This window comes from Fusarium keratoplasticum, chromosome 6, assembly GCF_025433545.1.
Source record: "Fusarium keratoplasticum isolate Fu6.1 chromosome 6, whole genome shotgun sequence".
Lineage (NCBI taxonomy): Eukaryota > Fungi > Ascomycota > Sordariomycetes > Hypocreales > Nectriaceae > Fusarium > Fusarium keratoplasticum.
The window spans coordinates 1,357,102-1,382,532 of record NC_070534.1 but is presented as its reverse complement, the minus strand read 5'-3'; the positions used below and the strand labels follow the sequence as shown (position 1 = coordinate 1,382,532).

Below are 25,431 nucleotides of genomic sequence, written 5' to 3'. Positions count from 1 at the left end.
AGGAGTAATAAAGATAATAAAGAGAGTGCTAAGAGAGGAGTATCTCGATATGCTAATAAGTATAGCTAACCTAGCATTAATATTTATAAACTAAGGTTAATAAAAGAAGGCAGAAAAGCTATAGATAGGAGTAATAGAGATAAGAAAGAGAGTACTAAGAGAGGAATATCCCTTAACGCTAATAAGCATAATTAACCTAGCATCGATATTCTTAAACTAAGGTTAATAAAAAGAGGCAAAAGAGCTATAGGTAGGAGTAATAGAGACGACGAAGAGAGTACTAGGAGAGGAGTATCCCGATACGCTAACGAGCATAAGTAACCTAACTATTATCTAAAAATATTAATACCGCACCAGAAATACTTTAGCCTTAATGCAAAGCTACGTTCTCCTATAAGAGCAAGTACTTAATATAGACTATCCTCATACAACATCATCAGTAGCAGCTCTCACTCAGTAAGAAAATATAAGCCTTAGCTAATACTACGGATTAGATTAAGGCCTCTATGCAGCAAGAGTCCAAATCTAGGGTCACAACTATGCAGTAGACTACGATCTAATAAGCGCTCGCAATAGGAATATTATATAATATAGATAATATCAAGCGAGACTATCATTATATTACTATATTCTTTACAGCAGTGCCTAAAGCTTCTCCCGTAAGCAGTTTAATATATAACTAGCTACTAGCTCAGGCAAAGAGACTCTCCTCCATCCAGTGCTAGGGTTATTTAGCTAATACAAGCCTAGCAATGCCATGCCGTCTAGCTAAGGCAGCCATATAAAGCGACTATAAGGATCACATCCCAGCCTCGGAAGAAGCAGAGCCGCAATTATTTATATTCTATAAATCCTACTTACCTACGCTATATATACATAAACTATATACAGACATAAAATACAGATATAAAAGCTATAACTAGCGGTAACGGCTATATTACAGTAATTAGGAGAGTAGCGGCTAAGCTAGGGTCTAGATTATAAAGTTTCCTATAGATTACCTATCACTAACCTTTAGTAGCTACATAAGCCCCTAAATAAGATAACTATCTATATAACAGCCTAGCTAGATACACACGGGAGTTAGTTTTTATCTAGATACAATAAGGTTAGCATCCCTATATTACGGGACTACGATTAAAAGCTAGTCGCTTAACCCTCCTTTACCTTACAATAGTAAGTCAAGGAGACAGCCTTGCCTTCGATCCAAGAGGCCAAATCGTCTCAAGACGATCTAATTAATGGGTAAATCTAAGCTTTAGACCTATTACGAGAAACATAGCAGCAAAAGAAGGGGCTATTATTAGACGATAAATTCTTTTTAGGTCTTTCTAAAAAGAAACATCTAGAGTTAAGTCAGGCGCTCCTATACATAGAACGGGCATAGGGAGAAATATCAGAAAAAGCACCGCACGTTTACAGTAATAATAAAATACATAGCATCGCCCTCCCAACATAGTATTTCATTTTAATCGCCACATAGTAATATAAGCCAGTAAACAAGGATACTTAATAAAACCTTCCTCCTCTTTCTTTATGCCTTTTTATCGCGTCCCTTACTACTCTACCTCCCTATCTTTTATATAATAGTCCAATATTATTTAGCCGCATCCACTAGCCGCTTTAATCTCTCAGCAATCACTTGGTCAAATAGTAAGCCATTATGGTTGCTCTGGGCGAGTTTAAGTCGACTAAGAAATGCCTTATCTCAGCTATCAGAAGGTCGATCCAGGATATCTAGCTTCCTAGGAAAGGTTCTAAGTAGTTACTCGGCCCGCCTTTCAAGGAGGTATTTAGTTTAACCCTTAAGGCGCTACTTTATATCGGCTCGGGAAACGCCATCGCCTCTAGGTAACAGGGATAAGATCGCTTAGGAGACAAGAGTACATAGTAACAATAGGCTAGCTTCCTCTAGAACTCAATCCGAGGGACTAACACTCTTATAGGCAGGGATAGAGTAGGTATAATTAGCCTTAAGTCATGGGTAGCACCGTGATTTAAGGCTAATTATCTTAGCCGTTTCAGTGATAATAATACTCTAAATCCTGCCCATTAGGCCCGTCAAATATATCTCTTTCTGGAAGAGTCCCGTGTCTGGCACTTAAACACTTAGTTGAGCTAGTTCTGCTAACGCCCACTAGTCCATAGTAGGGAGGTAGCGGCTTAAGTATTCCGCTTCAGAAGTTAAACTAGCACAAGGGCCTTCACTTAGATCCTCGATGGGATTATAAAGGTAATCGCCAACGAGATACCGAGGTACAGAAGGGTCAAGACGCTCGTCATTAGGAGGGCAAAAAGTGCTTCCCTATCTCCTTCTGGGTTTTAGCGTGCCGTCTCTATTGAGGCCGTTATTAAGGCCGCATCATACTAGAAAATAAAAAAAAGGGCTCGGAAATATAGAAAAGCTATAGTGGTTATCAAAAATTCTAGCGATATTATAGGTTTAACTCCGAGTATATCGGGGAGATAATTCATTTATATTTAGAAGCTCGGCCGTATTCCGCCTAGGAGGTAAACAAACTAACTAGAGTATCTCGAGGCACACCGACCCGCCATATCAGACAGAGTGCAACCTTTGTCGGATACGATGAGCCATTTGGTTAGCGTTCCCGCCCTAGCCATCGCTAGCCAGTTACTCGAAAGCCATCCTAAGCAAGGGTTCTACAACGCACCGGCCCCTTCTCGCCGCAAGCTTATATAATACGAGATCAGGCGCTATTTAGAGACCTCCTGAACCGATCCTTATTAGAGATACTAGCTAGATATAAGTCTATCTAAGCGCCTATGCAGCGTAATAACCAAAAAGTAGGCCATGACTTGCCCGTGGCCTCTTCCTAAAGGGGGAAGAGATAGTACTAGCGTATACTCGAGTTACTAACTCGAGCAAGGCATTATCCGCTTATTAATATGCCTCGGGCACGCTGACATATCTAGCATACCCTTATGTCCCTCTTATAATAAGCCTAGGTCTCCTCTCGACTGAGATATATACCATTAGTGCCTTATCCCAAGGCAGACTTAGTAGTATCCTAGAGATATTAGGTTAGGCGACCATCGAGCCATAGAAAGGACCGGGACGCTATTTCCATAATAGGCAAGTCAGGTATCACTAATACATATACTTCCGAGCCAGTGAGGCAGATCAGGAGGCCGTCTGCGGCGCCCAGGAGACAAGCTAAGACGGTTGCGCCTCCACTATGCCTATCTAACCGATGCCTCTCACAGAGTCCGCCGCAGCCCTTTGGCCTCCTAGGCCCGGCTGCTCCTCAGGCCGCTCACATGCGCCTCCTATCGTTGGTCCCACAGCATGATCTAACGTGGTGATTCTGCCGGGCAAGAGGAGTGCGCCAAGCAGCAATATACTAATACGATCCATATAAGACTTATCTAAGTCGGTCTATTGGGTAATTTAAGCCTTCTCTCGTGGGCGTAAAGAAGGCGAGGTCTATAGGGGCGATAATATAGTTAAGAGGTAGCTAACTTACGATATAGCTAAGAGAGCTTAAGAAAATAATATACTAGGTTTTATAATAGAGGAGAAATAAAAATAAGAGAGATAATATAATATAATTATAGTTATAAGAGAATAAAATAAAGCGAGAAATAAGGGAATAAGGAAAGATATTATTATATAAATAATATATAATATAGGTAAAAAGGGAGGTATATCACAGAGATAATAAAAGTAGCGCTAGGGGCTAAGAATAAGAATCTTTTAATATAATAATATTCTAATCTTATAAAAGTTATAAGCCTAGATATATACCTTATACCCTATTCTTCTCTAATTAGCCCTATTATATCTTAGGTAATAAATATAATTAACCCCTTCTATTAATATATTTAGTTAGTCTTTTCTTAAGGCCTTAGTTATTTAGGATTATAGGTAGTAGATATATTAAGCTCTATTTATAATTAGAATTATTCTTTAATATAAGACTTAGTAACTTTATTATCTCTAATAATATAAGTAATATATATCTATTTAAGTATTACTAAATTTTATTACTTTAATAATTATATATAATAAAAAAGATATTAATATTATTATAGTTTTTATAAAGATTATATACTTTCTTAAGGAGTATTATTTATTATTTTAAAAATATTCTTATCCTTCTCTTATACTTTTACTATAATACTAAGATAATTATAGCGGTATTATATTAATAATCTAAGTTATATAGCATATGCCTAGGTTATATAATAATACTTATATCTAGGCCTAGGATTAGATTTTAATCTTTTAGGTAATTAGGTAAGTAATTTATAATACTAAGAGATATAATATTTTATATTTTAATAAATTATCTTATAATACTAGAATAAGACTTAACTAATAGGAGGCCTTTTAAGATATAAAAAGAGGTTTAAATTAAAGTTAGAACTAAATCTAGACTTAGCCCGGAGCTAAATAGCTATAGCCGCCGGCGCCTAATTATCTTTTTTAATAATTAAGCGCGCAGTAGCGCCGGGTCGGGGTTAGCTATACATAGTGGAAGACCCTAGATCAAGGGTTATAGACTTAGACCCTCTATACCTAGGTGGCACTACGTCCATCCGGCTAGTCGCCGCCGTATTATAGATATAGGGTAGGTTAGTCTAAAAAATACCGCGTATTACTAAAATTATATAGGGAGATAGAGAGAATTATTTAGGGAGAATTATATTAGGAGAGTAGCGATAATCTTTTTAGCCTATCTATAAGGGAAACCTATTTAATACCTGGCTTAGATAAGTAAGCGCAGAGTATTTAAATTACGCTATTTATAAAAGCTAATAAAAGCTAGCCATAAGTATAATTATATCTAATCCGCCTTAAGGCATAGGTCGGGTTAGCCTATAGATAAATTATAATACTTTAGCTCTTAAAATAAGGGCTTAGCCTACTATAATACGCATAACCTAGAATATCCCTACTAAGAGCTATAGTATATTAATAGTATCGAGATAACCTAAAAAAAGAATTATTAAACTATTTAAGATATCTATCTAGAGCTATAAAATAATAGAAATAGTATTAATATATATATAGAATAATTAATATAGGCGCCTTTAATAACTAAAGTAATATGCCTCTATTCCTATATTTAAGTACTTATTATCTATTAACTTTAGAGAAAGCCTATATAGCATAAATATATCTTAGATAAATTAGAAAAAATTATAATAATAATCTTAGAGTATCTTAAGAGGTCTATAGTGCTAAAGATCTAAGTTTTATAGCTATATTTATTAATTTATAAGTTATTATAGGTAAAGTTACTATTAATACTGCGATAACGGCGCTTAATTAGTTAATGACTTAGTCGCGAGACTCTAAGAATAGAGGCTCTGGTCTCTAATTCTAGAGGCTATAATCCCTGAAAAAAGCGATACTTAACCAAAAGATAAGAACTTAACGGGATCCCGAGTTCTCCAGTGGGTATGGTCGTATGTGCTAGAGTGCAGTGGAGATGAGGCCTATAACAGAAAGAAGCACAGTTTGCTTCCTTGGCAACTTAACCATATTATATTTTGGGCTCTCGTTAGCTCATATACTTGTAAAACATATTGTTCTTCGTGTGGAATAGCTAGGATCATGCTAAATTAGCCTTTGTGCTATGAAATACACATGTTTTAAAGATTGGTGGCCGTCTCATCGATACCGAATGTCCTTGGCAACAACGCCTCAACATTTTGGTGATGCAAGTGGCCTTTTGTCTCGCTGTAGCGGGCGGCACGTAGCGTCTCATGTTTCCGTTATATTGCAACACTACGATTGTCGTCATTAGTTTCCGAAGTTGCCGGGAGCATGATACAATTGCCACAACTTACAAGTCCAAGTAGGCGCTCAAGGTTTGCATAAAGATATTCGTCACCAATGACATGGAGGGTGCCATCTCAGAACAAAGTTTCGATACACATTCACATGTCTGCTATATTTTTCGGTGTTAGGCGATAAAGTTGGTGACATGGTGCATAAGCGATGGTGTGGATTTGTGATCATCATCAAGTGTGGGCGTATTGGCGTATCCGCCGGCATTAACGGAGACGGCGGTAATAAGTCCGCATCATGATGATTTATAAATAACGAAAAGACATCCTCTTCTTTGATGCAGGAAAGAAGGGTAAACTCCACCCATCGCACTCAAATCTTTATCAAAATGGCAGCACCCGTTTGGTTCATCACCGGAAGCTCCAACGGTTTTGGCTTGTTGCTGAGCTTGCGTGCTCTCCAAGCCGGCCATCGAGTCATTGCGACAGTGAGGGATCCAGTGCGATCCTCGGAGGCCGTCAAGTCAATCGAGGAAGCCGGGGGCAAGATCATTCAGCTCGACATGACAGAATCCAAGGCGAGCATAACCAAGAAAATTCAGGAGGCAGAAAAGATATTCGGAAAGATTGACTATCTTGTCAACAATGCCGGATACTCTGTCTTGGGCGTGATAGAACTGTTTACGTGAGTCATCGAGGCCTTGCCTAATGGCATGATTTTAACAAGGTGATTAGGGAGGCGGAAGCCGAACAACAAATCCAAACCAACTTCTTTGGTCCCTTCTATGCCGTCCAGGCTGTTCTACCTGGCATGAGGGCTCGTCGCTCGGGGACCATTGTCAACGTCAGCAGCGTTGCAGGCCAGGACGGCAACCCCAGCTGCGGACTCTACGCGGCCAGCAAGTTCGGCCTCGAGGGCTTCACCGAGGCGCTATCCAAGGAGGTCAAGGAGTTTGGCATCGACGTCCTCCTGGTCGAGCCCGGTGCGTTCAGGACAAACTTCCTCGGCGCCAGCATCAAGAGCGACACTTCAGCCGAGCGGGCGTACGCGGGGACTGCCGTGGACGAGGCGCTCAAGAAGTTCAGCGCCGGCACGGGGAAGCAGCCCGGAGACCCGAAGAAGGCTGTCAACGTCATCTTTGAAGTTGTCACGGGCGAGGGAGAAGCGGGACACCTAAAGGGCAACATCCTGAGGCTGCCGCTCGGTAGAGACGCCTTCACTCGGATCCAGAGCAAGGTTCATTGGGTGCAACGGGACCTTGATGCGAGCATCGCGGTTGGAGTTGACACAAGCCTGGATGGTGAATGAATTGCACAGGTTAATGATTATCAACTGCACCCAGCCAACTAGTCCATCGTTTTAGTCTATGAAACGCCATGGCCGTATCACCATTTTATCTCTTTTGGGAAAGCATAGCCATCCTTGTAGTACCAATTGTGCAGGAATTCAAATCTCATGTTGCTGATTACCTTGGCAGCATCCAGGCTGCCGTCAAAGTACCATCTAGGGGGTTTCGCGCAAGGCCGTCGGCGCCTCTTGGTGACCCTCCCGTCTAGTTTCCCTCCGCTACTCTTCCTGTCGTACAATCTTGGATCAACAAGCGAGTAGAACCTGTTTCGAGATGGGAGACTTCTCAGATTATACTTCAACCCGTCATCCCCCCAGGCAGCGAGAAGAAGGAGCGTTGATGGCTGGGGTTTTCGTAGTTCCACATCCCCACCATCTGGTCGAATTCTTCATAGTCTTTGCGGCTGAACAGAAGAGTCTCTAGTTCCATGGTAGACACCATCTCGGGTGTGAGGTGTGGGTTCAGCTCGGGACTGGTGATGAAGTGCGGGAACGTGATGGCGGTGCTAAAGTCGGCCATCTTGCCGTTGATGAACTGTCTATCAGCGACGTCCAGCCTGATGATGCCAAGCTGCTGCATCTGTATCACGTCCTTGAGAATGCTGCGCAGAGTTCTCATGCTCAGCTCTTTCTCGGGCTGGCCGAACTCCTTGACGATGCCCTGGATTGGTGGTGGCCTCCCATCTTTACCTAGAAACCGGCCTCGCATATCCATGCCTTCAGGAAACAAGATGTTGCCGTTGAATTTGATCCTGTGATCTTTGAACTGGCTCATCATGGCCCGTTCGTTCGCCTTTTCCAGCAAAAGATAGCCAAAGCACCTGTTGGCTAGGTGTTCGCAGTCGGCTTCCCTGAGGCGGCCGTAGGCCCGACATTCACTGTTGAACGGCTCCGCGTAGTTGGCAAGAGAGGCGAAAGCGTCTCTATCGTCCGAGTCCCATTTGTTTACCGGGGATGGCCAATCATCGTCGTAGACGAATCTAAACTGCACAAGAGTCAGCTGGTACCTGGCTGTTGCAGCTTCGAGGGCTCTTGCAAGTTTCAAGGCGTAGATCTGGCCCTAGATTCTGACCTTGAAGACATGCGCATGGGCACCTTCTCCAATGTACTCGAGGAATTCCATCTTCTGGGGACCTTGAAAGTCAAAAGGCTCCAGCTTGGGACCATCGCAGAGCGGGAGCGGCACCAAGTCGGAGGCAGACTCAGGCCAGTCTGGATACATGGCGAAGTGGGTGAGGCGTGAAATGAGAGTACAGAGAGGTGAGGTCGTAGCGATTCAAGGAGGGCTCACTGATCTTAACACGCTGGGCGAAAGATGAAGAGCATGTTCCCGTCTTATATCTATCTCCCTGGCCAGCTAAGGCATCTTGGCTATATACACAAAGAAAAAGATGGGCTGCAAAGAGCTGAGCCACGGATTATATGAGTAAGCCCCTATGACCAATAGGATGATAGATACCACAATAATAAACCAACTAGTTGGCGATTTGGAACAAAGACTCCTTTCATTGCTCACTAGCCGGCTTTCAGCATGGATGCACGCTTGCTAGTAGGGAGTCCGGCTGTGCCGGGCAGGCAGATCGGACGGGTCCAAACGGATTATTTTCTGGTCTTTGTACAAGTATCCAGTTTCTCCAATGTGTTTTCAAAGACTCAATAGCCAGCCCTATGTTTGGGATCGCTCAACGGTTGCCGGGACGAGGCCGCCCGCCCATAATCAGTGGTAAAAAGACAGCTTCATTTCTCTAAACTAAGAACAAAAAGCAGCAACTAATCTGCTTCTAAATTGGTACATGCATAGAATAAACACACGAGTCTAAAGACAATCCTCGCTCGCGGCAACGCCCCTTCACTCTCACTGCCCCCTCCGCAATGGATGGGGCTCCAGCACTGAACCCTCTCCGCGCCGACGTTTCCGGGAATCTTGGGTAAAAATACAAGTTGAGAACCGCTAGACAAGGGAGTCTAGCATCTCAAAGGGAGGACGAGAGAGTACCTCCAGGCCAGCCTCGTTCGCGTGCGAGTTGAACATTGTCCCTCAACCCCGACCACTTGGGCCTCCTTGACCACGGAACGGTGGTGGCGAGCCGACATTCGCCATTGCCAGCATGCAAGACCACCAGAGGGCGAGGTCAGTGGTGAGAACCGTGCTGTCGTACTGGGACCAGGGGATGGGCATAATGATCACCTTCAGCTCCGCGGTATTCAGATCAAACCGGCAAACAACCGCTTGGCTGGGTGCTGTATGTTGCTTTCTTATGTTTAGATAGTTTAGTACCTAGGTATATACCTATCAATCTGTAGAGCCTATTGAGAGGAGGCCGCCCCTTGAAACCAAAGAACAGCTGGGCTCACGACGGTGGTCTGCATAGCAAGTCATTCATACAGATCAAATAGCTGAAAGCCAAGCTTAGAGGCATCTGAGAAAGTGACCCCAGATCTTTGAAGCACATGAGGGTATCTTTGTCGAGCTCCAAAGGGCGTCATGTTGGTCCTGTGCTATTTGTGCAACTTTTATCTGCTGGACAACCTACTCTGCATTCGTTGATCAATGAAGCCTATATCAATATATCGTTATCACTCCCTTGAGTGAAGCTATCTGCACTTCTTGATCAAGAGCCATGTTCTCAATTTCCCCAAGACACCGGCATCAACTAAGGCTCGTTCGTGCTACAGGTGAATGATAAGTTCTTTGTTTTCCAAAGAGGTAGTAAATCATAATGAGTGCCAAAGACAAGGATTCCTTTAAGCTTGTAAGAAAGACCCAAGGTACGCCCAGCCAAAGGAAAAAAGGGCACTTTTGCAACATGTTCAAGGCGGATTGAGCCCTTCCGGCGGGTCCCACCCGATGTCCATGCCTCATTCTTGGGCGCGCCTGGTGCCAGTCACAACGAATACAGCTCATCATGGTAGATAGAGAGATGCAGTGAATAAATGAAGCAACGGATTCAACTGGAAACCTCTGCTCTCAGCCGCGTTGAGGCGCAAATCAGGCTTTCCACCCTCGTATGAGCATTTGTGATTGTGTTCTTGTCACTGATATTTATCATTAGTGATGCTCTGTTTGGTATAGGCGGTTGCCAGTCTCAGTGGGTGGTAGTCTACAGAGAATCTGAATAGATGGCGGCCAAGGTCATGGATATAAAACCAAGTAGTTGATCACATGTTCTAACAAGACGACTAAACACCCTGCTGTTGCAAAACATGCTGTCTAACACCGAATATCGCGAAACTCACACCATGACTTCTACAGTCAAGCCCGTCTTCACCCATATGATTCCTATCACCATGGTACGTGACGCATCTGCTTTCCGCGAAGCTATCTCGACACTCTACGGTGGTGACTGGGTGAGCACCGAACAAAAAGGTTCGGACTTTGCGGTGACAGTGTCCCGTGCGACACCCGTCGACCTTAAGGGGAAGCTGCTGGAGGACAAGGTCTTGCGCAGCGATCAGGAAACTGCGGTATTCCAAGAAAGATTGCGGAGAGAAGAGGGAAATGGCAGAACAGCGATCAATGGTTGATTTACTTGGATCCGCCCTATTCGCGATATTAACTGTGTTGTCGCTAGAAGCCTAGAGCGTTGAGAAATAGGCAACATGAGCAAGGTTATCATTAAACAGTAAGTGGATTTGTAGATCTGCCTCGGCCGGGCTCTATAATCAAAATATTCTATTGCATCTAACTTCCGAGAAAACACTTCCTGCCCGGTGTTTGAAGTGTACTGATAACCACGTTATGGGTTCGAACTGTCTTCAGTTCGACGTGCTGTCCTTGATCTAAGGGGAGGTATTATGATTGCGCGTTCTTGGTGTGTACAATGCCCATCTCAGTTGTTTGAAGCAGATGAACCTGTGCCCTGATATTCGCGGCTGTTGAGACTTCTAGATCTATGGACCCATCCACATTACTTTCCTGGACCCTCCTCTGAATAAGAGTGAATCTAAGTAATTAGTATCAATGAGCCCACACGTCGAAACGAAGGCTAAGCTTACCTGACCAGCCACTTGAAGCCATTCCTCCATACTCCGAATATACGGGTCCCCAGTGGCATCGGCGACAGTCTCGTGACCCCAAATAACCATTTCATCAAATTCAGCCGTGACCTGCATGGTTCCGACCGGCTCCTTCTCAGCCTCGTCGTCGTCGACCACAACGACCGGTTCCTCTGCTGCAGGCTGTTGCTCCTTGTCTTGCCTCCTTTCTACCACGACGCCGCGGCACTGCTCTGGCAGCTTGACAGACTTGCCATGGAGTTTCCGTCCCCGAAAGTATGCTAGCTTGGTGCCATCTATGAAAGCTTGTGAGTTCAGAGCTCGTCGAATCTTCAAGGGGTAGGCACAAACCTTCGGCAGCGGTGGGCGACCAATAAGTGGAAACGTCGGGAATAGGGCCATCGTGATGGATACGGCAGGGCAACAGGTTCGCCACGGCCTTGGCCTTGTTATCATCAGACTTTATCGAGAGAATTGGTTGTGACATCTTGAGCTGGCTGGTTTGGTGGACTGTCGAGGTTCAAAGGAGACGCGCCGAGACGCGTAAAGGGTCGTTCCAGGGACTGGGTTAAGCTTATCTAATCCGATAAGAGATAAGCCGAATCGGGCAACCACCTCAGGGACCAAGGGACCACCCTTCGAGATCGGCCGTCGCATTGACATCGTCCATTTAAGAAGAGGCCGATCCCTATGCACTCTGCGTGATGGCACGGTGCATCTCGACATCTCAGCATCGGCTCTTGCATTCGCTTACCATTTTCTCTCCTCTGTGGTTTGCTGGAAGAAAACGAGGTCCACCTATCGCATTCGCAATCGGTCTTTTCGAAGTACCGAAGAAAAGTCGATGACATCAAGACTGATCGATCTGGCATCCACTTCGTGCGCCCTCCATCGGGAACTGGACCCGTCATGGAAGCGTTCTCGTCTTAGCTCGATGCAGTTGGTGATTTGATCCAGCTCCTGATGTTTTGTCCTGCTCTGCAAGGTACTCAAAGTATCCCTCTCAGGTTGTTACCTCTGTTGATGCCGCGTTGTGGTTGTGAAGCCAAGTCGTAAAGGTTGCTTCCGACGGCAGCCAGGCAGCCTCGGCGTACCCGTTGAATATCAACGGCTTCTGCAGTGACGCTCACATATGTTACAAGCCTTTGAAACATGCCAATGGCCTTGAACAAAGATAACACACTAAACCCTTGCTCTCGCCAAGATCATTGCTGCTGCTTGTCCCCGTCAACTAGCCCCGATCTCTGCCGTCCCTGCCGGCCGTTCCAACATCTCCCAATGCCGCACGGTTTATCGATGAGCCGCCGACATGCACGATGAGCCCGGACAGCCCGATCCATGTCAGGAGTAGGGGTCCAGGGCTCTACCGTCAAGCAACTGATAAACCCACCCAAGGCCCCTCATGTCTCGAGATGGATGTCTTGTCCCTCCGTGCCAGCTGAAGATTGACCTCAACTCTCTCATCAATACTAAACAGTCCGCTTCAGTTCATTGCCCGGGTCTAAACACACACAGAAGCCTCGACTTTCTTCATCTCTTGACTGCAGGTACAGCTCAAGACTAGACAACCCCCCGCAGCCATGGTTCGAATGGGTCTCTCATTACCAACTCTTCCCCCCTCAATCAGCAAACCCGTCTCCCGCGGTGCTGAAGCTGTCCGTGGTTCAATCGGCAGCCTGACATGGGGTCCCGCGCTGGCCCTCGCAAAGCCAGCCATTCAATCCGTCCTCTCGCGCATTGAGACGGGAACTCTCCTTCTAGTCGACGAGCCGGCCGAGACCAGATATGTCTACGGCCAAAAGCTCTCAGGCAAGCTTGGAAGTCAGCCTGATGGCACTGGCTTGCCGCGACGAGCGGATACTGTTCCACGCGTTGAGATCGTAGTTAAGGACGACGCTTTCTGGATGCGTCTCTTCTTGTTTGCCGATATGGGGTTCGCAGAGGCGTACATGCTGGGTGACTTTGAGTGCAAAGATTTAACATCCTTCTTCCAAGTCAGTTATTATCAACAGCAGACTCCTGCATGAGACTGACATGATCCCAGCTATTCATTGTCAACCGCGAGCAGATGGACAATGGCACAACTTGGATCTCAAGTCTGTCTTCTGCAATTTCCAGCGTGGCTCGTTCAACAAACACCCTCTCGAATGCACTCCTCAACATCTCGGCACACTACGACATCAGCAATGACATGTTTGCAGCCTTTCTCTCACCAGACATGACCTACTCATGTCCCATCTGGCAACGCCATCGTGGATTTGACCAGGAAGAGGAGTCATTGGAGGAAGCTCAGGTCACTAAGCTATGCCGCTTCATTGACGGAGCCAGAATCCTATCAACAGACCATGTCTTGGAGATTGGTACCGGATGGGGCTCATTCGCCATCGAGGCCGTGAAGAGGACCGGGTGTCGGGTCACCAGCCTCACTCTTTCCAAGGAGCAGAAGATCTTGGCCGAAGAGCGCATCGATGCCGCAGGGTTCAGTGATAGGATCGAGGTTAAACTGATGGATTATCGAGCACTCCCGATTCCCGAAAAGCCATATGACAAGATCGTATCGATCGAGATGTTGGAGGCAGTCGGTCAGGAATACCTTGCCACATACTTCAGTTGCATCGATAAGCTGCTGAAGCGAGATGGCGGAATAGCTGTTTTCCAGTGCATCACAATGCCCGAAGGCCGCCATGAGGCCTACTCCAAGACAGAGGAGTAAGTCAGATGAGGAGAGCGCCGTTCTGTCCGCTAATATGTTGCAGCTTCATCAACCACTACATCTTCCCAGGCGGATACCTCCCATCAATCACCCAGCTCTTAAATCACATCAGTGAGCAATCTCAGGGCACACTCATCGTGGAGAATGTTGAGAATATTGGCGGCCACTATGCCAAGACGCTGAGGCTGTGGAAAGAGAACTTTATGGAGAGCTTCGACGATAAAATCCGACCAGCTCTGATGAGAGAGCACCCCGACATGACCCCCGAGGGAGTTGAGGTCTTTCGCAAGAAGTGGGAGGTGAGACATCGCCAAGATTTTTGTGCATTTACGGAAACTAATTTGTTGCCAGTACTACTTCACGTACTGCGAGGCTGGTTTTGTGACCAAGACTCTGGGTGATGTGATTATTACTGTCGGTCGAGAGGGGTCACTCCAGTTGATGGACGGGATTCCTTTGTGAGAGTGTGAAGAAGGAGGAGGAGGAGTAGTAAGGTAAAAGGCCTCTTCGGGAGGTAATAGACTTTGCTGCATGGGTATCTAGACAATCTCATAGCGTGGTGTTGATGGATGATACGGCATCGATCATCCCCTTCGTTTCTTCTTGGATTTGTTCCCCTTTGGTCCTCCTGATGTTGGTTTCGGCGCAAATCGATTGGCATGGTCCATGTCGAAAGCTGACTTGTGTTTCCGGAAGAGCAGCATTGTCGCTCGCGCATCCTCAATACTGGAGTGTGCCCCTTCTTGTATCTCAACTCTCAGCAGCTGCTGCGCGAGGAGTCGCAACGCAGGTTTCCTCCCATTGCCATACTTTTTGAAGCCTGGAAACTTGGCCGTGTCCCGAATATCTCGAGCTGGATGGCTCAGGATGAGTGCTTCGAGGTCGTGTTTGAGGTCATGTCCGATCAAGATGCGGTCCTTGAGAAGCTTGTCGATGTCGGCTTGGACCTCTTCAAAGTCCCTAGCAAATCTCATACTCTTCGGACTAATCCCACTCACAGCCGTGCGCCAGTTCGTGACCTTTTCCTTCGGTTTCACGTATGAATCGTAGACTTGACGCCCGTGAAAGTCGACTATACTAACACGAGCGAGAGCTGACTCGTAACCACCAGGACCAACACCAACCATTTCGCAGTCGATGGCAATATATTTGCCAATGTCGATCCCTTCTGTAAGGCCATGATTGATCTTGTCCTTTGCCGATGCGAGCATCATTGAGTTGTCCTTGGCTCCGAGGTTATAGGCCTCTGCCAAGGCTTCGGCAGATATGTCGTTATCTTCCGCCCATAATGCGAGGGATGTTGAAGTCCCAGGTTGTGAATCGTCTTCAATCTTTGAGCTGTGAACGCCACCCATTTGCCCTTTAGCCGTTGCGCGTGGTCCCTTGGTCTTCTTTTGTGGCTTTTCAGGGGCTTTGTCGACCTTGGGCTTTTTGGGTGCTGGTTTGGCCGTTGTTGTATCCGATTTCCGCTTCAGGGACGGCTTTGAAGCTGATTCGGTCTTGAGTTTTGCCTGGAGCTTTTTCCAGTTAGATGATAATTCGGCCATCCTCTCAACGAGTAAGGCGATCGAGGTTAAGTACCGCAGTGAGTTGGTTGCGTTGGTGTAAGTGGTTGATGAGAGACGGCTTGCAAGAACGGCAGGCTTTGCAGGTGATGAGGCTAACGGGATTTATGCAGCTGACGAAGAATTGATAAGCCTGACTTATGCTCACCGCCTTTGCGATAAGCGCTCAGTTCCATATTCTGCCATGCCCCTCCAGAAATAATTCCTCTCGCTCCATCATCGCGACAAGCTACCACGCGACAGCGCGACAATCATCAAAAAGGCGACCACATCAGCCCTTTTCATCATGGCTGGCGGTACCCCGGGCGGAGAGGCCACCGTAGGGTCTGGCGAACCTCGACTAAAAGGCCACGCGACACCCGAGACGATAGCAACGGGATGCATTGCCTGGGTCGAAAAGGAAGGCCAACCGCGACGAGCCGAGATCCTTAGTATCAAGACAACAAAGAGCGGCAAGCAATTTTACTGCAATTTCGATAACTTCAACAAGCGACTGGATGAATGGGTGCCTGTGGCGAGGATTGATTTTACCCGAGAAGTCGAGTGGCCAAACCCAGACAAGGACAAGCCCAAGGACCCCAAGACCAAGAAGGCGTCGGCAGCTCAATCGAAGAAGCAATCTAAGAAGGCGCAGAAGCGCCTAAGCAAGAGAGAGCAGTCTGTGGCTTCAGAGGCGAACACGCCGCATCCTTGGACAGGTAGGTAACCCCTGGTCTTCATCAAGACATGCGACTGACAATTGGTTGTTTTGAGACTTTGTAGATTCCCAAAGTCGACAAAAGTCTTCCTCCCTTGGCCCCGATGGCGACAGTCAAACGAGACCTAGCGTCGAAGGTGGCGCGACACCCGCGGTCGATGATATGGACATGGACGAGAAAGAGACGGAGGTCAAGAGGGAGCCAGCAGAGTTCAGTCGCGAGGTCGAAATCGAGAAGCTACGGACATCTGGATCAATGACGCAAAACCCAACCGAAGTGTCGCGAATTCGAAACATTTCCAAGGTGCAATTCGGCAAACACGATCTCTACCCATGGTACTTTTCGCCATACCCTGAGGTCTTTAACCAAGAGGACGTCATCTTCATCTGCGAGTTTTGTCTGAGCTACTACGGAGACGAAAAGGCGTTTACGCGACATCGACGAAAGTGCACGCTCCAGCACCCCCCAGGAAACGAAATCTACCGAGACGAAGCCATTTCCTTCTTCGAGATTGACGGCCGACGACAACGAACATGGTGTCGCAACCTGTGTCTGCTGTCCAAGATGTTCCTGGACCACAAGACACTCTACTACGACGTAGACCCATTCTTGTTCTACGTAATGACTACACGGACGGAGAAGGGATGCCATCTGGTTGGGTACTTTTCCAAGGAGAAAGAGAGCGCAGACGGGTACAATGTGGCCTGTATTCTGACTCTACCCCAGTACCAGCGCAAGGGCTACGGACGACTCTTGATTCAATTTTCGTACGAGCTCTCCAAGATTGAGGGGAAGCTTGGGTCTCCAGAGAAGCCACTGTCGGATTTGGGTCTACTGAGTTATCGACAATACTGGTCAGAGAATATCCTCGAGCTTCTCATGGGTTACAACGAGCGAGAGGAAAAGGTTACGATCGAGACCATTTCCTCAACGCTTGCCATGACAACCCAGGATGTGGAGCATACTCTCCAGGCGATGCGGATGCAAGTGTATCATAAGAGCGACCACAAGATTGTGATACCAGATAAGCTGATTCAGCAACGGGAGAAGTCAAAGCTGAAGCGCAAGCGGATAGTTGATCCTACCAAGATTCAATGGAAGCCGCCAGTGTTTACGGCATCCAGCCGGACATGGGGATGGTGATGTTATATTGGTGTTGGGTTTAGGTAGATCATGATGGTGAGTTAGTATTGTCGATAGTTTCTGAATGATACCCCTTGTAGATTAATTGTGCTCGAATGAAAGGATTTCGGAGCAGAAGTAACAATCATTGGTGAAGTTGCAATGCAGTTGGGTCAGTAACTTTGTTCAGTGCTCCAAGATAGAGCTACCCCAGCTACCGTGCAAGCCCCACGTCGCCCCTACCTCAGGAGCTGTCTCATCCTACGTAATCAGTCAAGGGATGCGACAACACCAGATCAACCAGTTCAGCACCATCAACTCAACCTCTTAACACCATTTCCCTAATCCTCACGATCTGTCCCGCGCCGATCCGACTCAGATCTATCTTGCCCTAATCACACCTACAACCCGGATCTAGATTCTTCGCAAAAACGCTCCCCAAGCCATGACGCTCCGGTTGCTGGCGTCGAGCTTGCTGGGCTTGAGCGCATCGCTCGCCAGCGCCAGCACCGACGGCAACCAGAGACCTCTCTCCGACTATGCGCATTCATGTCCTGATTATACGCGATACGCTACATATATCCAGTATGCACCCATACTGTCTCTACCGCCGCTGCAAGCTGACGTTGCTTCCTCAGTCGACCCTTGAGCACCGGCCCTAGAGCTTTACCCTACCAACGACCGAGCCCCAAATGTCGGACCTTTCAATCACCAGCGATCGAAAAGGTCATCGAGGATGTCACATCACGCATGACAGACCCAGATCTGGCGCGCCTCTTTGAGAATGCATTCCCTTCGACGACGGACACTACGGTCAAGTTCCACACCAAGGGCAAGTCAGAGACTGGCTTCTTCCGCATGGGAAGCTTTGGAGGATTCCATGACGACGAGGCTTGGCAAGGACCACAGTCCTTCATTATCACCGGCGACATTATTGCTGAATGGCTGCGAGACTCGACAAATCAGCTGAGACCTTACCAACCTTTGGCCAACAAAGACACCGCTGTCCATACACTACTCCTAGGCGCCATCAACACGCAGGCCGAGTATGTTATCGAGTCGCCTTACTGCAATGCCTTCCAGCCACCGCCCATCAGCGAACTACCCATCTCGTCTAATGGCCAGGATGATGTCGTGCACCCTGCCTACGAGCCACAGGCCGTCTTTGAGTGCAAGTACGAGCTGGATTCCCTCGCACACTTCCTCGCCCTTGGCAACGACTTTTACGAGCACACGGATTCGCTCGAATTTCTAAACAAGAGGTGGTATCGCGCCGTTGACACGCTGCTGGGCGTGCTGGAGCAGCAGTCCAAGTCGACGTTTGACCCCGAGACGGGCAAATATCGACGCAACGAGTATACCTTCCAGCGTCGTACTGATCTCGGAACAGAGACGCTGAATCTGAGAGGTGAGGGCAACCCTCTCAACTGGGGAACTGGATTGGTCCGGTCAGCGTTCCGTCCCAGTGACGATGCTACGATTCTTGGCTTCTTCATCCCCGCCAACGCTCAGATGTCGGTGGAACTGAAGCGAACGGCTGCACTCCTCACGAAAGCTGGCAAGACAACGCTGGCCAAGACGCTGGAGGAATGGAGCCAGAAGATCCGGGACGGCGTGATGGAGCATGGTGTGGTCAAGCACAAGAAGTATGGCGATGTATTCGCGTACGAGGTAGACGGGTACGGATCGACAATCCTCATGGATGATGCCAACTATCCTTCGTTGTTGGCTCTTCCCCTGATGGGATTCTGCGACGTGGATGACCCGATATACCAAAACACACGGAAGATGCTACTGGACAAGGGTGGGAACCCTTACTACTTGGAAGGAAAGGCCTTCAAGGGTATTGGAGGTAAGACACCAATGGTCTCGCAAACTGTGGCATACAGCAACTGACATTCTAGGCCCTCACATTGGTTTGAGGAACGCATGGCCAATGAGTCTCCTCATCCAAGCCCGAACCACGAGCAACGAGACCGAGATCAAAGAGTGTTTGGACCTAGTGCTCGACTCGGCCAAGCTAGGTCTGGTCCACGAGAGTATTGATGTACAGCATATTTCGCAGTACACAAGAAGTTGGTTCGCATGGGCCAATGGTGTATTTGCATCAACGATTCTGGATCTCGCAAAGAGAAAGCCGCACTTGATATTCGGCGAGGGCGCCGAACCGTATGAGATATGATGGGCAACGGATGGGTGAAAGTTTAGCCTGTACAACAGATGTATTGAATGGCATTATACATCTATTGATTGGGTGGATTGGGCGTACTTGGCATACGAAGAAAAGCAGCATGAATAAATGAGGCCGGCTGCCTACTGACAAGAGAGAGCTACTGTCCAGGTCTGAGATGCAGGCCGAGATTTTCGAGCATGAGGAACATGTTCGTGGTCCGGACCGGCTAGCTATCACCGGCTTGTCTCGAAACAGAAAGTACTGGCGAACAGCCCCATTGCAACAAAGACCAATAACCTTGTAGGATTCAACTATCGCCATTATGTGTCACAAGCAACGAATTCACTTTCCCCCCACGAAGTTTTTGTAGTACCCCAGATTTCGTAATTATCGACCTACGTAATTGGTGCCCCTCGAAACGCCCCTCGTCAATTGGCAAGCAACTCCGAGAACATCAATCATGGATCCCATGCGGGACGGAAGAGGTCCACAGTTATCCGCCCTTTACCATCCATCCGCTCGGTTATTCAAGACTTGAAGAAGGGAGGGCCATGAACCTCTTCCAGCCGGTCCGACATCGCTCTTACTGCTGGATGGGTAAAAGCTGGGCTGGATTCTGTACAACGCGGAGATCAGAGACATATATGACGTTGGGCCGCAGCCCTCATTTTCCCAGACCTTGTTACTCCTCAACACCATCATCAAGCATCGTGACCATGGCCCCCGCGACCCACGCCTCCGAGTTCCCCTCGAACCCCGACGCGGGCAAGCACCAGATCAACCTCATCCGCGGCTGGCCCAACCCCTCCCTCCTCCCCACCGACCTCCTCTCCTCGGCCGCCCAGCGCAACCTTGCCGACCCCTCCATCTACGTCCCCGCGCTGCAATACGGCGCCGACGCCGGCTACCAGCCCCTGCGCGAAGCCCTGGCCACATGGCTGTCGGAGCACTACCGCGTCGAGCGGGACCCGGAGCGCATCTGCATCTCGGGCGGCGCCAGCCAGAACGTTGCCTGCATCCTGCAGAGCTTCACCGATCCCAACGTCACCCAGGCCGTGTGGTGCGTTGCGCCGTGCTACCACCTCGTCTTTCAGATCTTTCGCGATGCTGGCTTCGAGGGGCGGTTGAAGGCGTTTCCCGAGGATGAGGAGGGCGTTGACATCGAGGCGTTGGAGGCGAAGCTCGCCAAGTTTGAGGAGAACCCACCAGAGGCCAAGGTAGGGATGGCATCAAGAGCTTGTAGACACTTGCACTAACATGCACGACAGCCTCGCTTCAGCGACCCAGGACAGTATCGCAAGCATTACCGCCACATCATCTACGTCGTGCCGACATGCTCAAACCCATCCGGCAAGACAATGTCCCTGCGCCGCCGCGAGGCCCTCGTGCGGGTGGCGCGCAAGTACGACGCCCTCATCATCTGCGACGACGTCTACGACTTTCTCCAGTGGCGCATCGACAGCGACCCAGCCAAGATCGCCGAACACCTGGGTCCGAATGAGCACCCGGATATGCTGCTCCCGCGGCTGTGCGACATTGACCTCGCCATGGGCCAGGCGGAGAATGATCCCCAGGGGTTCGGACACGCTGTGAGCAATGGTTCCTTCAGTAAGCTTGTCGGACCTGGTGTGAGGACTGGCTGGCTTGAGGGTTCGCCTGCGTTTGCTCGGGGTCTGTCGCAGACGGGAGCAACTCAATCGGGGGGCTCACCGAGCCAGTTCTGCGCCTCCATGATGGCCGACTTGGTCCAGTCAGGTGCTCTCCAGGAGCGCCTCGCCACGACACTACGGCCCAGACTGCAACATCGACACCGCGTTCTGATGCAGGCGATTCACAAACACCTGGCCCCTCTCGGTGTTGGAATCCGTGAGGCTGGGCTTGTCGATGGGAGTGTGTACGGCGGCTACTTTGTATGGCTAACGCTTGGCCCTGGCGTGTCTTCAAAGTTGGTAGCTGATGCTGCCATCGCCGAGGAGAACCTGGTTGTCGGAAACGGTACCATGTTCCAAATACGTGGCGAAGAAACCTGTGCGAACCTCAACAGCGCCGTCCGGTTAACGTTTTCCTACGTTCCTGAAGAAGACCTAGTTGAAGGCGTTGAAAGGCTGGCGGCAGTGCTGCAGAGGGTAAAAGCTGATCCAGCCAAATACGAGGCGTTGAACGGAGAAACCGACGCTGTGAAAGCCCATAAATATGTTTAATATATTATCCGCCATGCTGTCTATTTCATGTCTTGTCCCTGACTCTTACCATCTTTCGCCTCTTATTTCTTGGAGAAGAAAGACATGATGTTTCCTTGTCCCTTTGGAGCAGGCTTCTTTGCCTTGGATCCTGCTGATGATGACGGGGTTGGAGTTGGCGCTGGCTTCTTTGCCGGCTTCGGGGCCTCCTCCTCTGAGAAGGATTCCCAGCCTTCCTCTTGAATCGTGACTTGAATAATGATTAGCATTTGAGCCTGTAATCTGGTCACTTCATTATGAACTTACCCATGTACCCCTGGTCATCAAGGATGCGCTTCTTCTTCATCACCCGTCTCTTTCCTCTTCTGCGCCCATCTCCGCTGCTCGATATCACCTCCGAAGGCTTCTTCTCCTTGGGCTCCTCGGGTTCCGGTTCAGGTTCGGGTGCCTCTTCCATCTCTTCGTCTTCCTGCTCCTCTTCCTTGTCTGAGTCTTCCTTATTGTCATCCTCATCATCGTCCTCCATCATTTTCCGCAGGGCGTCTTCGCGTTCTTGACGCTTTCTCCTAACTTCCTCGGCATCTACTGCAGGCTTTGACTTGGAGGCGACAATATCAGAGTCATCCGCTTCACCATCATCTGAGAGGGCCATAGAAGTATCCTCTTCCTTGGGAGCCGGCTTCGGCTTGGGTGGTCGTGCAGCTGCCTTGGCGAATGATTGCATAATGCTCCCTGCCATGCCCTTCTTCACGGCTGGCTTCTTCGAGCCACTAGGAGCCGGCGTGCCCTCCTTAGATGAGGGAGCTGATGCTTCCTTCTTAGTCGGCTTGGCCTCCGCTGCCTCTGATTTGGCTGTTGACGGTTCCTCCTTGACCTTTGCAGCTGGCGCCGGCTTGGACGAAGCAGGTTCTCGCTTGATAGCTTGTGAAGTAGCTGGGGAAGGAGCCTGCGGACGGCCCTTGCGATCTCTCTTTCGAGCTTGAGGGTTGCTGATGATTCCATACTTCTTCGATGCCGCAAAAGCATCTTCATCTTTTGGGTACTCTGATAGCTGTGCTGAAACATCTGACAAGAGGGAGAGGTCCTTTTGGGGATGAGGTGCAAGACTGTAGACATGAATCGAAGTGACTTGTTGGTAGTCAGCCAGGATATCTTTGACAAGGTTAGTGGACGGTCATTGAGCTGTAGTCAAAGGTTAAGCTACCGCTGAGCTCTTCCTCCCTAGCAAGGGTCATGGTCGTGACGGGCACCGTCTCAGACAAAGCCTCGTTCTCGGGGGCTGAGCTTGACATCTCAACATCTCCATCAGACTCCTGATTGTCTGAGCTCCTGATGCCATAGACAAGGTAGGTTGCGTAGACCGAGTTGGCCCGCGAAGCATTCTGGTACTTGTGAAAGTCATAGAGCATCCTAAGAAGCCGTCAGAAATGTGAACCAGCTTGTTCTTCTTCTGGGCTTACTCCTTTGCAGTGTTCACATGAACATCCAAGGCCCTGCTAAGGACGCGATATGTGATCTGCATCATGTTAGCCCTGCCATCGGCCGCAGAAAAGGGACTCTATCGAGGGCATACCGGTCGCTCCTCACTGAGCAGGCGATCTGCCAAAAATTTCCTATGCTCGTCCATGATTCCGTGATTTCGAGTGTAAAACTTCTTCTCTTCGACCGGGCCAAGCAAGAGGAAGAAAGGGAAGAATTTGGACAAGATCCGTGTTACGGCTTGACCATGGAAATCGTGGTATCCCCAGAGACGCCAATTGCAGGACGCGTAGAGTGGACGCGCTCTCACGTGCAATCAGGCCAGGAGCGGAAGGTGCGACCCCCTTTAACTCATATTTATGCCTCAATCAGATGGTTTGAAATTGCAGAAACCACACAAAAAGGGGTTATCTACATAACGGTTTTCTAAGGCTTGCAGGCGTCATTCTAGGCATCGCGTCTAAGCGCGACAACCTGATTTGAACCAAGACTTCTTCCCCGGGCAACCCCTCCTCGTATACGGCGTTCCTTGTCACCTCATAGGATTGATGCATAAAACATCCAGGGGCTCCGAATACTCGATCGACTCGCCAGACCAGCCGTACAGCCAAGCTTCATGGCCAACCACGATGTCCCCGATTCGACAGACTGGCTGTCAACGCCGCTCGCAGGTATCGCCGCTGTTGAAAACGCCCTTCGCTGTCAGGTGTGCAAGGACTTTTTCAAGACGCCCATGATCACGTCTTGCTCCCACACTTTCTGTTCGCTATGCATTCGGAGAGCCTTGTCCAACGACAGCAAGTGTCCGCTCTGTCGCGCATCAGAGCAGGAGCTAAAGCTGCGGAGCAACTGGTCAATGGAGGAGGCCGTAGAGGCCTTTGTGAAGACCAGAACAGCGGCTTTGGAGCTGGCGCGGAATGGGGGAGCGGCGAATGCTGGACCTAAGCGAAAGGCCGAGAACGAGCACCACGAGTCGGACGATGCGCCCGAGGGCAAGCGGCTACGGACATCAACTCGACCAAGAAGATCTCGAACCCATACACCTTCTTACACAGTACCGACAGAGGAGGACGAGGTTGTGGAAGTGTCAGATGATGACGACTACGAACCCAAGCCTGGTAAGAGCGATGTTGTCCAGAATGTGCAAGATGGGACACTAATCATGTCAACAGAGGACGGTCTTGTAGCTTGCCCTGTCTGTCAAAGTCGGATGAAGGAGTGGCAAGTATTCAAGCATCTCGAAACTTGCACAGGCCCGAAACCCCCACAAAGAAAAGCCGGAAGCAGCTCAACCTCATTTGGCAACCAACAACGCCAAACGAAGGCCCCCGAACGACTACCGACGATGAGTTACTCGATGTACAAAGACCAAGCACTGCGCAAGAAGCTAGGAGATCTCGGCATCTCAAACCAGGGTCCTCGCATGCTACTCGAGCGCCGGCACAAGGAATGGGTGACACTGTGGAACGCCAACTGCGACGCAGCAAAGCCAAAGAAGCGCAGCGAATTGCTGCACGATCTGGATATTTGGGAGCGAACGCAGGGGGGAAGAGCGCCAACAACTGGTCGGGCGGCGCAGAATGCCGCCATCATCAAGGACAAGGACTTCGACGGCGCGGCTTGGGCGGCGAAGCATGATGACTCGTTCAAGGATTTGATTGCGAGCGCAAGGAAGAGCAGGCTTGAGGCGAAAAAGAAGGCCGAAGAGGCTGCGAAGGAGTCGAATTCTGAGCCTCCTTCCACAAGCCAGGAGAAGCCGTCGAGTTCGGAACAAACACCCTCACAGGCGCCGTCATACGAGCAACCTGCGGTTTCATCAAGCGCGGACCCAATAGAGGATCCAAGCAGGGCGCCAACTATCACTCAGCAAGAGTACTCAAACCAGGTCAATTCGACTGCCACCTACCTCCCGGCTCCAACGACAATGGCGGCGGTGACACAGGCGCCTTCAGGGGTTCCGGACCCATACTACGCCCAGAGCCCGTACCCTTACCACACCAACATTCACCCGCATATCCCCTATTCTGCATCCCAACCTTGCCATACTACCCCCTCATACCACCCAAACGCGGACATGGGGAATCAACCCTTATACTACACTCCAGATGGGCCCGCCCAACCTTACACATGGCCCCAACACCCAAGCAGCCAGCCTTGACAGATGGGCAACAGGGCAGGACAGTGAGCTTGGGCGGAACATAGAAGAAGGACGGTGCATCGAGATACCATTTGATGATATAAAGACGTGGGATAAAAACAAGGCATAGACCCTAATGAACAATGGCCCCCGTGGCTTTACATATAGCCCAGAACGCCCCGGATATCCTAGATGCAGTGATCATATACGCACGTGAATAGTTGGACTCGCAATGAGCCCCTTCCCCCTTCTTCCTGGCTTCC

General features: G+C 49.0%; 10 protein-coding genes across 10 annotated transcripts; 6 read left to right on the top strand and 4 right to left on the bottom strand.

Annotated features, from left to right (window-relative positions):
- Positions 1-6,095: 6,095 nt before the first annotated feature.
- NCS57_00840100 (uncharacterized protein) lies at positions 6,096-7,066 on the top strand (the record flags this gene model as incomplete). Its single annotated transcript, XM_053058217.1, has 2 exons — positions 6,096-6,442; positions 6,493-7,066. 2 exons carry the CDS (start codon positions 6,096-6,098, stop codon positions 7,064-7,066), a joined length of 921 nt encoding a protein of 306 aa, XP_052912048.1.
- Positions 7,067-7,403: 337 nt separating this feature from the next.
- On the bottom strand, positions 7,404-8,327 carry NCS57_00840000 (uncharacterized protein; the record flags this gene model as incomplete). Its single annotated transcript, XM_053058216.1, has 2 exons — positions 7,404-8,090; positions 8,178-8,327. 2 exons carry the CDS (start codon positions 8,325-8,327, stop codon positions 7,404-7,406), a joined length of 837 nt encoding a protein of 278 aa, XP_052912047.1.
- Positions 8,328-11,013: 2,686 nt separating this feature from the next.
- On the bottom strand, positions 11,014-11,588 carry NCS57_00839900 (uncharacterized protein; the record flags this gene model as incomplete). The annotated part of the gene is made up of 3 exons (XM_053058215.1): positions 11,014-11,049; positions 11,102-11,397; positions 11,453-11,588. The coding sequence occupies 3 exons, from the start codon at positions 11,586-11,588 to the stop codon at positions 11,014-11,016; spliced, it is 468 nt and encodes a 155-aa protein (XP_052912046.1).
- A 1,093-nt stretch (positions 11,589-12,681) lies between these two features.
- On the top strand, positions 12,682-14,276 carry NCS57_00839800 (uncharacterized protein; the record flags this gene model as incomplete). The annotated part of the gene is made up of 4 exons (XM_053058214.1): positions 12,682-13,095; positions 13,146-13,810; positions 13,858-14,113; positions 14,166-14,276. 4 exons carry the CDS (start codon positions 12,682-12,684, stop codon positions 14,274-14,276), a joined length of 1,446 nt encoding a protein of 481 aa, XP_052912045.1.
- A 122-nt stretch (positions 14,277-14,398) lies between these two features.
- Positions 14,399-15,361, bottom strand: NCS57_00839700 (RNA exonuclease 4; the record flags this gene model as incomplete). Its single annotated transcript, XM_053058213.1, has 1 exon — positions 14,399-15,361. The coding sequence occupies one exon, from the start codon at positions 15,359-15,361 to the stop codon at positions 14,399-14,401; it is 963 nt and encodes a 320-aa protein (XP_052912044.1).
- A 304-nt stretch (positions 15,362-15,665) lies between these two features.
- On the top strand, positions 15,666-17,220 carry NCS57_00839600 (Histone acetyltransferase; the record flags this gene model as incomplete). Its single annotated transcript, XM_053058212.1, has 2 exons — positions 15,666-16,077; positions 16,133-17,220. The coding sequence occupies 2 exons, from the start codon at positions 15,666-15,668 to the stop codon at positions 17,218-17,220; spliced, it is 1,500 nt and encodes a 499-aa protein (XP_052912043.1).
- A 424-nt stretch (positions 17,221-17,644) lies between these two features.
- NCS57_00839500 (uncharacterized protein) lies at positions 17,645-19,381 on the top strand (the record flags this gene model as incomplete). Its single annotated transcript, XM_053058211.1, has 3 exons — positions 17,645-17,784; positions 17,838-19,051; positions 19,104-19,381. The coding sequence occupies 3 exons, from the start codon at positions 17,645-17,647 to the stop codon at positions 19,379-19,381; spliced, it is 1,632 nt and encodes a 543-aa protein (XP_052912042.1).
- Positions 19,382-20,088: 707 nt separating this feature from the next.
- NCS57_00839400 (Aminotran-1-2 domain-containing protein) lies at positions 20,089-21,573 on the top strand (the record flags this gene model as incomplete). The annotated part of the gene is made up of 2 exons (XM_053058210.1): positions 20,089-20,589; positions 20,641-21,573. 2 exons carry the CDS (start codon positions 20,089-20,091, stop codon positions 21,571-21,573), a joined length of 1,434 nt encoding a protein of 477 aa, XP_052912041.1.
- Positions 21,574-21,635: 62 nt separating this feature from the next.
- On the bottom strand, positions 21,636-23,260 carry NCS57_00839300 (DNA polymerase delta subunit 3; the record flags this gene model as incomplete). The annotated part of the gene is made up of 5 exons (XM_053058209.1): positions 23,126-23,260; positions 23,013-23,068; positions 22,757-22,962; positions 21,859-22,704; positions 21,636-21,802 (listed from the first exon to the last, which is right to left on the bottom strand). The coding sequence occupies exons 1-5, from the start codon at positions 23,177-23,179 to the stop codon at positions 21,636-21,638; spliced, it is 1,329 nt and encodes a 442-aa protein (XP_052912040.1). The 5' UTR covers positions 23,180-23,260.
- A 387-nt stretch (positions 23,261-23,647) lies between these two features.
- On the top strand, positions 23,648-25,189 carry NCS57_00839200 (Postreplication repair E3 ubiquitin-protein ligase RAD18; the record flags this gene model as incomplete). The annotated part of the gene is made up of 2 exons (XM_053058208.1): positions 23,648-24,149; positions 24,204-25,189. The coding sequence occupies 2 exons, from the start codon at positions 23,648-23,650 to the stop codon at positions 25,187-25,189; spliced, it is 1,488 nt and encodes a 495-aa protein (XP_052912039.1).
- Positions 25,190-25,431: the final 242 nt, after the last annotated feature.